We start from the raw sequence: 12,142 nt of genomic DNA on the forward strand, positions 1-12,142 counted from the left end.
CCTTGTTCCCCGCCGTCATTCAGCCTGTGTCTGTGTCCCCATCAGAGTCCTCCTTTACATCCATGTCCCCATCAGGGTGCTCCTTTAAATCCTTTTTTTCCCTGTCAGAGTGCCCCTTTACATCCAGTGTGTCCCCATCAGAGTGCCCATTTATGTGTCCCGCTCAGAATGCCCTTTTAATATTGCGGTCAGAGTGCCCCTTTATTATTCCTGTCAGAGTGCCCCTTTAATATTGCGATCAGAGTTCCCCTTTAATATTGCGGTCAGAGTGCCCCTTTAATATTGCGGTCAGAGTGCCCCTTTATTATTCCTGTCAGAGTGCCCCTTTAATATTGATGTCAGAGTGCCCCTTTAATATTCCCGTCAGAGCTGCAGCAGCGCTCATTCACCACACCTGTCACAATGCTGCACAGTGCACAATAATACTACTTATCCACTATAATATGCTTTCTACAAAGTATATTATACTGTTGATTACCCCCCTCCTCCCCTGTATAGTGCACTGCACACCAATACCAAAAAAATTGCAGCCCTTTAAATGACTTTTGTGGACATTAACAGAGCGATTTGTGTCACTGCTGACAATCTCTAACTGCCCCTAAAGCACCGACTGGATACCTGCCCCTAATCCAAAAAGATACTAGTAGACCTATACCGAAATACCAGCCCTGAAAAGGATTTTTGTAGATCTTCACAGAGCTATTTGTGTCTGGCAATCTCTCCCTGATGAGCACAGCCAACCTCTCCCTACACTGACAAAAATCAGAATGTGAAATGGCCGACAGCTCAGGTCTATTTATAGGATAGGGGGCATGTCCATGTGCTGAAATGTTTCAATTGGCTGTCCCGTTCCACCTGACGGCTGTGTCATGGGTCAAAGTTCTTCTGAATGAAAAATAAATATATAAGGTCCTCTTGTTGGGGTTAAATCCCTCTGATCTTGGACGCTCCTGGTGCCGGAGCATGGCATCCACATAATTTGTGCAGCCGTTGTGGTGAGGAACTGTTATCCTGGGCTCTTTCACTCTCTCTCAAGCTTCCTTGCTTCCTGGTATCAGTATGCGTTCCAGCTGCCTCTTTTCCTATAGGAGCAGCTTGGCTAGGTTGCGCCCGCCCCTTCTCTCTCTTCCCTCCGTCCAAGTCTCCTACTGTTTGTTTACAGCGGCGCTGGGTGATGACGGCATCGCACGGCCTCTGATTGGCCAGTTTTCAGACCTGCCGATTGGAGGGTGCGGTAGGGGCCCTGATTGGAGGAGCAGAGGGTGCTTCCTTTAAATGGCCATTCGAGCGTCTCCTCTCCTGCTGCTGCCACAGACTGCAAATCTTCAGTTGTAGGTGAGTGAACGCTCCCCTGGGGGGAGGGGGGGAGAGTTACAATATGTTTGCAGGAGGATCTCTGTCTCATCTCCTCTCCTTCTCTGTCCAGTGGACTGTGTCTGGTCTTGCTCATATCCATCCATCCGTCCATTCATCCATCTGCAGCTGCAGTAGTTAGTGAATGCAGATATTTCCTGCTACGGCTCTTCAAACTCCCTCTCTCTGATGCATTCTTGAGCTTCTTTATTCTTTGCTCCTTTCTCAGCCCAGGATGAGTACTCTAGCTACTGAAAACGTGGCACTGAAGACTTCAGAAAGGTAGGGACAGCTGTATATTTTCTCAAATGATGCTTCCATTCTCATGGATACTGAGCGATCCATCCTTGTTTTTGGGGGGAGAGGCTCTTCTCATAGAGGCCGCAAGAGGATAATTTCTTCTTCTAGTAGTCACTGCTCCTTGTCACCGCAAGCATCTCACTCCAAGGCGAAGTTTAAGCGACACCATATACAGCAAGGGTCGCCCTCTGCCTCACCCGGCCCGTCTTCCAGCCATCATCGGGGGGATTCACTGACAGGTCACAAGCTGGTTACCCCAGGCAGTCTGATATCCAGTATTTGTTGGGCCTGTGAGGGTGTGTCAATGCCAGCAAAGAGGCTTTGTGAGTCATGCTTCAGGGAGGCTTCCCAGGGTGGCCAAGTCGTTAATGAGGACATTAAGCGGTACATTAAAGAGGCTGTGCAGGAGAGTGTGCAGGGTCTTCTTCCTACTACGTCCAGGAGAGAGAGGCTTGCACACCGTCCGATTCAGGAAGAGAATTCACCTGAACCAGGGGCTATTATTTCCGATTCGGAAGCGGATTCGGCGGAGGAAGAATCTGAATCTTTTTCATTTGATTTCTCCCTAGTTCCTTCTTTTATTTCAGCGGTCAAACAAGCCATTGACTGGGAGGAAGATACTGCGGCCCCAAAGGACCACAGGAAGTACTACCCTAATTTGAAGAAGGATCTTCCTAAGTTCCCCTTTATGGAAGAGATAAAGGAGCTCATGCAGGAGGAATGGGAAAAACCAGATAGAAGGCCGCCTTTTCAAAATAGGGTGAATAAACTTTACCCGATTCAGGCGTCGGATATATTATCATGGGATTCGCCTCCGAAGGTGGATGCGTCTTTGCAGCATCTAGCCAGGCATATTACACTGCCATTAGAAGAGTCAGTATCATTCAAGGATCCCATGGAAAGAAAAGCTGACTCAGACCTCAAGAAGGTCTTCATTACAGCAGGAGCGGCCTGTAGACCAGCAGTGGTCCTGACTTCGGTCGCAAGAGCAGTCAGAGTTTGGGCCGCGGATGTTGAGACAACATTAGGGTTACAATCGGATGAAGAATCCTTAGTGTCGAGCCTCCAGGGCATAAAGTTATCAGCAGAATTCATGGGAGAGGCAGCTGTGGATATGGTGAGGCTCACTTCACGTATTATGACTCATTCAGTCACTGCCAGACGGGCCCTTTGGTTGAGGCATTGGTCTGCAGATTCGGCTTCTAAGCAGGGTCTGTGTTCTATTCCTTTTTCAGGGGGCACACTTTTTGGCAAAACACTGGAGGATGCGATCCGTCGGGTGACAGGAGGAAAATCGGGCCTTCTTCCGCAGGATCGGAAACGCCGGGGGCAGTCCTTTTGCATGAACAGAAAGCCACGTGAGCAATTTAGGGATGCAAGATCATATCGCCCGGGAAGAGAGTTTAGCCGCTTTCAGTGGTGACCTCGCAACTCCTATTCGGACCGAACAAGGACCAAGGCTCCTCAACCCCTCAAGACAGCGGCAAAATCCTTCTGAAATTTTGCCCGCCCAGACGTTGCTAGTAGGGGCAAGGTTGGCCCATTTTGGCAAGGTTTGGGCGAGGGAAGTTTCGGATGCATGGGTTCTGGAGGTAGTTCACAGAGGACTTTGCCTTCTCTTCAAGGATCAGCCTCCGACAAACTTTTTTATTTCAACAAGGGTTCCCTCAGCTGCAGCGATGCGGACAAGGCTGGAGTCCTACGTGTCAGAATTACTAATGCTACAGGCGGTAGTGCCAGTTCCAAGATTGGAAGAAGGCAGCGGGATTTATTCCCCGTTGTTCCTCGTCCAGAAGGCATCAGGCAGGTGGTGTCCCGTCCTGGACCTCAGGTTCCTGAACACCTTTATCAAGCAAGAATCTTTTCGCATGGAGTCAATAAAAACCATTGCTTCAGTTGTACAAAGAGGTGATTGGTTAATATCCATCGATCTCGAAAACGCCTATTTCCACATTCCGGTATCCCGAGGTCATCAACGGTTCCTCAGGTTTCATTTTCAGGGCAATCATTTCCAATTCAGATGCCTGCCCTTTGGCCTCAGCGTGGCCCCAAGAACTTTCTCGAAGGTGCTAGTGGTGATTGTTGCCCATCTACGCGAACGAGGAATTCGCATATTTCATTGTCTAGACGATATCATGGTGATGGCCCACTCCAGAGATCTTCTCGTAGACCACCGAGAGCAAGTCTTGCAAACCCTATCAGAATTCGGGTGGATGGTGAGTGTGCAGAAGAGCCAGCTTGTTCCGTCCCAGTGCCTAGTCTACCTAGGCATGGTGTTCGACACCGTCCAATTGTAACGCTCTGGGTTTTAGCTCAAGGATACTGGATTTGCAGCTGCAGAATTCCACTCAGTAGTCTTGTAGAGATCTTGTTAAATCACCTGATCCAACTCTCTTGACTCATCATAGTGGTTCAGCCTGATTCAGTATGCACATATACAAACACTCAGATAATGATGTTGCAGGAGTGATAGTAATTATGCAAGTAGCAGTGAGATGTTACACTGAAGGTATAGGCTCTGAGGAGTGATAGTAGATGATTATAAGCACTCAGATAGTGATGTTACAGGAATGATAGTAGATGATGATAGATAGCAATCACAAGAGCTAGCAATCTAGTATAATCAACAGGTGATAGATAATAGCAAGCAAGATATACAGGTGTTGCTAAGCTTAGTTCGGTAATGCAGGTTGTAACAAATAACAGGCACAAGAGCTAGCGATCTAGGTTTAGAAATGCAGATGGTAGATACTGGAGAGCATGTATCCTAGAGCTAGCAATAGTTCTTATAATGCAGGTATAGATAGCAAGCGTTGTTGATAAGAGGGGGTCCCCTGTGGGGTACTTATCAATAGCCAGTAGTGAGGGAGTGCAGGACAAGGTAGCGAGGCTCCGGTCAATCCAGGTATAGGGTATGTAGCTGGAAGATTCGGCAGCGTCAGGTTAGGCAGGTATCAGGAGCGGTTGCACGAACAATGTGTGAGTGCAGACCGTCAGTTGAAATAGCCACTCAGTGCGGCGCCTGATGATGATGTCAGCCCTGTTAAAGGAATACACACCTATATGCGTTCCACCTACCTGAGTGGTGGAACGCAACCCGGAAGTGAGGTGATAGAAAGGCACTGAGAGTACCAGGATCTTACAGTACCCCCCCCCCCGTAAGGCCGGCTCCAGAAGGCCTCTAAAGCTGGTTTTTAGGGTGTCTGCTATAGGACCCCCGAGTAAATCCGGACGCATGAACATCAGTAGTAGTCATAGCTTTCAATGCTTCTTCGAACAATTTCAGATCCTCCTTACGTACCACTGTGCCATTAGAAGCGTGTGTGCAGTCAGGTGTAAGAACTTCATTATTTTGATTGGAAGCAATAAGGGTGCTTACCAAACAGGAATTTCTTTAGAAAGAGGTACAGGAGGGTTTTTAGAACGAGGTACAGAGTTCACTGGAGCTGAAGGAGGGGCTTCCCCAAGGTCATTGGGTTCAACAATTGCCAAAGTCTGGGTGCCCTTTTTAGACACAGAACGAGGACAGGGCTGACAACAACCTTGGCAGGTTCCAGGCTGTTTTACTGGGAAAACAGGACAGATCTGCATGGTCCCCACTGGGAGAGCCTTAGGCCTAGATGGACGAGTTGGGCAAAATGTAATAAAATGTCCCCCCTCTCCACAATAGAAACAAAGGCCGCAGTTTCTCCTATGGTCTTTTTTTTTTTTAAAGACAGCCTGGTATGCGCAGCACCGATCTCCATAGGCTCTTCTTCCTCCTCTGAAGGATCAGGACTTATTGGAGGTGTGTCAGGGTGACAAGGCTGACTGTTAAAGGCAGGCTTGTACCGTGACCAGGCAGAGCCATTATATTCATATGGTTTTCTTTTTTCTCTAGGTACCCGGGGTCTGCGGGAACCTGGAGCAGGCTTGGCAGTAACTTTCTGGGAGGAAAAACATTGAAAGTCCATAGCAGCTAAAAATGACTCCCAATTGTCCAAGATAGGACTTTTCTCCTGCAGGTTTTTGTATGCCCATGTTTTCATCTTTCCGGAAAGCAAATTAATAGCAGAATGAACCTTGATGAAATCATTGTAGTAGGTCCTGGGCTTAAGAACAAACAGGAGCTCACAATCCATCCGGAAAGTTGAAAATGCGGAACGGGAACCATCAAATCTATCAGGTAACAGGACATAGGGTTCTGGGGGTTGGGCAGCAGTAAGCTGTGATACACAAGCTAATTGCTGTGTTAGGGTGTGGTTCTCTTTTTGTACTTTAGAGACTGTGTGTACAAGTGCCTCCACTTTTTGGGTTAAATGCTTGACGTGAGTGGCCATATCTGCTGGATCCATTTTTTTCGGTTTGTGCAATCTAGTTCAGGAATGCAGGGTTTAGTAAGCAGTAGGCACAAGAGCTTTCAATCTAGGTTTAGAAATGCAGATGGTAGATACTGGAGAGCATGTATCCTAGAGCTAGCAATAGTTCTTATAATGAAGGTATAGATAGCAAGCGTTGTTGATAAGAGGGGGTCCCCTGTGGGGTACTTATCAATAGCCAGTAGTGAGGGAGTGCAGGACAAGGTAGCGAGGCTCCGGTCAATCCAGGTATAGGGTATGTAGCTGGAAGATTCGGCAGTGTCAGGTTAGGCAGGTATCAGGAGCGGTTGCACGAACAATGTTTGAGTGCAGACCGTCAGTTGAAATAGCCACTCAGTGCGGCGCCTGATGATGATGTCAGCCCTGTTAAAGGAATACACACCTATATGCGTTCCACCTACCTGAGTGGTGGAACGCAACCCGGAAGTGAGGTGATAGAAAGGCACTGAGAGTACCAGGATCTTACACCAATACAGGATTTTTCTACCAGAAGAAAAGATCAAGAGAGTCAATGCCAAGGCCAAGGAGATTATGTCCTCGAAGGAAATCACAGTTCGCCGTGGCATGACTTTTTTGGGCCTTCTGACGGCCTGTATTCCGGCAGTGCCTTGGGCACAGTGGCACACGAGGAGGTTCCAATTCTGCCTTCTCAGCCAGTGGCCCCGGGGGGTTTTCTCAGCCAGAAGTTCCAAGTTCCTTGCTTTGTGGCCAACAACCTCCGGTGGTGGACCAGGAGTAGCAACCTCTCACTGGTCAGGCCCATCAACCCTGGAGACTGGATCACAATCACGTCAGATGCTGGGGGCACATTGCCTACAACTGAAAGCACAGGGAGTTTGGGACCAGAGATTACCATGTTCCTCAAATCTCCTAGAGCTAACAGCGGCCAAGGAGGTGCTGAAGACATTTCTGCCCATAATCCAAGGCAGGAGGGTCAGACTTCTCATGGAAAATACGACGGCGGTGTCATACATCGTAAAACAAGGGGTTACAAGAAGTTTACAACTCCTCCCGGTAACTGCGGAGATCTTCTCCTTGGCCGAAACCCACTTGCTAGACCTCTCCACATCATATCTCCCGGGTCCCCAGAATGCCCTAGCAGACCAGTTGAGCAGGAACTTTGCGAATAGTGCGGAATGGATGCTAAATCCAAAATATCTGTCAAAAATTTTCATCCAATGGGGAGTTCCCAAAATAGATCTAATGGCGACACCGTTCAACTGTCAAGTACCCAGGTTTTTCTCCCGCTTCTTCTGCCCGCAAGCTCTGGCCCAGGATGCACTATCTCAGAGGTGGAACTTCAAACGAGTCTACCTATTTTCACCATTTCCTCTAATTCTCAAGGCTCTGCTGAAGATCATGGAAGAGGGAGTACCGGCTATTGTAATAGCTCTGTTTTGGCCGATGAGACCGTGGTTTTCCCTCCTTGCTCACCTGGCGGCATGTCCCCCAATAAGGTTCCCTCAGGCCAGGGATCTCCTCATTTACAAGGACCAGACACACCCCAATCCGGCCCGTCTGGCCTTGACTGCGTGGAATTTGAGAGGAGCAAGCTCCAAAACCTGAATCTTTCGGACTCGGTAATGTCCACCATTCTGTCTTCCAGGAAGAATCCTACTAAGGCCACTTATTATAGGGTGTGGCAGAGATTTGAGGCTTTCTCAGTTCGACAGGGGTTTTGTTTCCGTTCCCCCTCAGTGGCAAATATATTGGACTTTCTGCAGTCTGGCCTCGATTCGGGACTAAGCTTCACACACTTATATTTACATAGTTACATAGTTAGTGAGGTTGAAAAAAGACATCAGTCCATCCAGTTCAACCTATGATGTGTGTGCGTTTGCTTTTAACCGTACATTGTATACCCCTGTATGTTGTGGTCTCCAAGGTGCCCATCTAAAAGTTTTTTGAAACTATCAATTCTCCCAGCTGATACGACTGCTTGTGGAAGAGAATTCCACATCCATACCGCTCTTACAGTGAAGAACCCCTTACGCATTTTAAGGTTAAACCGCCTTTCCTCTAGTTTTAGTGAATGGCCACGTGTCTTATTGTATCTCCTCTCTCTGAATAGTTTGTTCCTTATGCTAGGGTCGCCAGTACAGTATTTGTACATTGATATCATATCCCCCCTCAATTGTCTCTTCTCCAGAGAGAATAGGTTCAGTGCTTGTAGTCTTTCCTCATAGCTCATGTCCTCCATTCCCCTAATTATTTTTGTTGCCCTTCTCTGGACTCTTTCCAATTCCAGCACATCCTTCCTGAGGACCGGTGCCCAGAACTGGACAGCATACTCCAGATGTGGCCGGACCAGAGTCTTGTAGAGCGGGAGAATAATCTCTTTATTTCTGGAGTGAATCCCCTTTTTTATACATCCCAGTATTCTGTTGGCTTTGCTTGCAGCGGCTTGGCATTGCATGCCACTGCCAAGCCTGTTGTCTACCAGTACCCCCAAGTCCTTTTCCATCCTATACTCACCCAGAGGTTCCCCCCCTAGTGAGTAGCTTGCTTTCTGGTTTCTGGCCCCCAAGTGCATTACTTTACATTTTTCAACATTAAACCTCATCTGCCATGTAGTTGCCCACCCCGTTATTTTGTTCAGGTCCGCTTGTAAGGTTTCCACATCCTGCATAGAAGATATTGGCATGCTTAGTTTAGTATCATCTGCAAATACTGAGATTGTGCTAAATATCCCCTCCTCTAGATCATTTATGAATAAATTAAACAGGATTGGTCCCAGGACAGAACCCTGGGGGACCCCACTTTCCACACCCGCCCAATTTGAGTACTCCCCATTAATCACCACCCTCTGGACTCTCCCCTGGAGCCAGTTCTCTATCCAGGTACTCACCCTATGGTTCATACCTACCTTCCTTAGTTTGTACAGTAAGCGTTTGTGGGGAACGGTGTCAAAGGCCTTTGCAAAGTCCAGATACACCACATCCACAGGCTTCCCTTTATCTAGGTGGCAGCTCACTTCATCGTAGAAGGTTAATAGATTGGTTTGGCAAGAACGATTTTTCATGAATCCATGCTGATTACTACTAATAATACAGTTTTCATTACTAAAGTCCTGTATGTGGTCCCTTAACATCCCCTCCAAAATCTTGCAGACTACAGATGTTAGGCTGACCGGCCTATAGTTACCCGGGATACATCTCGGCCCCTTTTTAAATATTGGTACCACGTTGTCTTTTTTCCAATCAGCTGGCACCATACCCGTCTGTAAACTATCCTTAAAGATCAAGAATAATGGTCTGGCAATCACCTGGCTGAGCTCTTTCAGAACCCTCGAGTGCAAGCCATCCGGTCCCGGTGATTTATTTATGTTAAGTTTCTCTAGTTTAGTTTTAAGTCTATCTTCTGTTAGCCATGGCGGCACTTCCTGAGGTGTGTTGTTTAGTTCGGCCTTACAAGCTAGGTTCGTGTAGCCCCCCGATTCTTTTGTGAAGACTGAAGAGAAGAAATGATTTAACACTTCCGCCTTTTCTCTGTCCTCAGTGGCCATATTTCCTTTGTCATCTTTTATGGGGCCAATGTGTTCTGGCCTCGCTTTCTTACTGTTTATATACTTAAAAAACTTCTTGGGGTTCTTTTTACTCTCCTCCGCTATATGTCTCTCGTGTTCTATTTTAGCCGCCCTGATTTCATCTTTACATTTCTTATTACACTTAAGGTACAAGTTTCGGCTCTCTCGGCTCTTACTGATATCTCATGGTCAAAACAGGCTCTAGTGGCCCGGTTCCTCCAGGCGGCAATCAAGATACGCCCACCAATTCGTCCGTTTTTTCCAAGATGGGATTTACCAGTGGTATTAACAGGGTTGCTGAAGAGCCCTTTTTTCCTGGATTCGGACAGCCCTCTATGGTACCTGACATTGAAGACAGTTTTTTTGACGGCACTAGTCTCAGCCAGACGAGTCTCAGACATTGCGGCTTTTTCCCACAATGAGCCGTTCTGCACCTTCCTGCTGGACAGAGTAGTGTTGCGACCTTCTCCGAAGTTCCTTCCTAAGGTCTCATCAGATTTTCATTTTAATTGGGAATCTGTTCTCCCAGCTTTCTCATCTTCTGAATCAGCCTTGCAAGAGTCTAGATGGCATGATCTGGATATGAAGTCTCTTCTACAGACTTATCTGACCAGAAAGGTCTCATTCCGGAAGACAGAAGCTCTTTTTGTGTTTCCAAGGGATCCCAAGATGGGTATGCCAGCCCCTCCAAGAGTCCTCTCTACCTGTATAGTGAAAGCAATCCAAACATCTTACTCCATGGAAGGCCTCCCCCATCCGCAAGAGATCCGAGCACATTCCACAAGAGCAGTGTCATCCTCCTGGGCAGCTTGGTCAAAGGTATCGGCAGACGTGGTCTGTAAGGCAGCAAGTTGGAGATCTCCTAATACCTTCATAAGACACTAAAAGTTGGATGTGATGTCTTCTCAGTATGCTCATATGGGAGCTTCAGTACTGTCTTCTGCTTTGTCAAGACATTAAAATCATTTTTTCTCTGCAGCAGTACCTGGTGTTTGTAATTTATTCTTCCCACCCTGGGTTTTGGGCTAGTTAAGTCCCGTAGTATGATAGCATGAGGCAGAGCCAGGAAAATGGAAAATTGTTACCAATACTTACAGTAATTTTCCTTTCCTGGCTCTGTGTCATGCCAGCACAAACCCTCCCTGGTCCGTCGCAAGCTGTTACAGAACACCTCCACCAGGTACTGCCTGCCTTTTATGCTCTTAAAGGGATGTCCTATGGGGGTCAAGGGGGTGGAGTTGACCCGTAGTATGATGGCATGACGCAGAGCCAGGAAAGGAAAATTACGGTAAGTATTGGTAACAATTTTTCATTATACTGTATGTATATATACTGTATATGTATGTGTGTGTATATATGTATATTAATATATTTATATATGGATGTGTGTGTGTATATGTATATATGTGTGTGTGTGTGTATATATATATATATATATATATATATATATATATATATATGTATGTATATATACTGTATGTATATATATACTGTATATATGCATATATACTGTGCATGTGTGTATAGATAGATATTCAGTTAGTTTTCATGTGTCAGAACATGTTATTACGAGTTCTTTTAAACTTTGGTTTCACTTTTTCAAACTTAGCTGCACAATATCTCGTAAAATTACAGGCAGTCCACCCAGTTATACACGGATCTCGGCGTTTTCAGAGGAAAAACATCTCCTCTGATCACCCTGTGAGAAGTGAAGTTCCCTGCCTTCTAAACTGGGTGCCAGAGGAGATAATTTTTCTCTGAGAACTGCCTAGAAGTGAACTGAGAGAAAACAGTTTATTAAATGTACACCCATACTAGCCCATCCCTCCTCACCATAGAAATGTTTATTTCCTAGGCTTAGTTACCCGGAAGTCTTCTTACATGACCTTCAATGGAAATATACAGACACAGCAGAACAGAGCTTATAGAGGGATTCTCTGTTTAGCACTGTAAGTATTTATTTTTACCAATATTTTATGCATTGTATACAAATGCAAGCAAATACAGGCTACATCATGGATTTATAAAAAAAAGAAACAATGTTATTTCAGATAATAAAAATGTTTTATCCTAACCTAGCTTAATAACACTTGAGATAACAAATGTATGCTGAATGTACATATCAAAGACGATGTCACTTGCACGTGACTGTCTTCAAACTGTACATTGGACTTATGTGAGAGCAAATGACAAGTTGCAAGATAACACTTTATTACACAATATATAATGGTTATACTTATGTTAACACTTCCTGTATGTAGACTTCAGACCTGGAGTGACAATGGAGCTGGGAATAACAGGGACCCTTCTCCTGGCTGTCTTTGTCAGCCTTGTTGTCTACTTTTTCACAACTAAGAGGAAAATGAAGAGGAAGGATATGCCCCCCGGCCCACCCCCACTTCCGTTGCTGGGCACTATGCTGCATATGAGCATTAAAGAACTGCCCAAGTCTTTGGTGAAGGTAAGTACAAAAGTCGCAAAATTGACAAGATTTTAATATTGAGGCTCTGATAGAAAACTTGGGTTACACCCATAAAAGTGGGTTCTGTACTTTATCTGCAAGGATAGGATCTGATCTCCCAGTCTGGCTCTGGGCATAGAGGGA

The 12,142-nt window shown here is 46.2% G+C and overlaps 1 protein-coding gene across 1 annotated transcript in view; it reads left to right on the forward strand.

The window, feature by feature from the left end:
- The window catches only part of LOC309560467 (uncharacterized protein), a gene marked incomplete at its 3' end in the record, with an annotated part of 138,152 nt that overhangs the window by 82,818 nt on the left and 43,192 nt on the right, over positions 1-12,142 (forward strand). The window contains exons 11-14 of the mRNA XM_082264100.1: positions 1,762-2,770; positions 6,488-7,025; positions 10,067-10,210; positions 11,799-11,998. Of these exons, the coding sequence (XP_082120226.1) occupies positions 1,762-2,770; positions 6,488-7,025; positions 10,067-10,210; positions 11,799-11,998 (1,891 nt within the window). The remainder of the gene's footprint in view (positions 1-1,761; positions 2,771-6,487; positions 7,026-10,066; positions 10,211-11,798; positions 11,999-12,142) is intronic.

Source organism: Pelophylax lessonae (genome assembly GCF_965119305.1).
Source record: "Pelophylax lessonae genome assembly, chromosome: 7".
Lineage (NCBI taxonomy): Eukaryota > Metazoa > Chordata > Amphibia > Anura > Ranidae > Pelophylax > Pelophylax lessonae.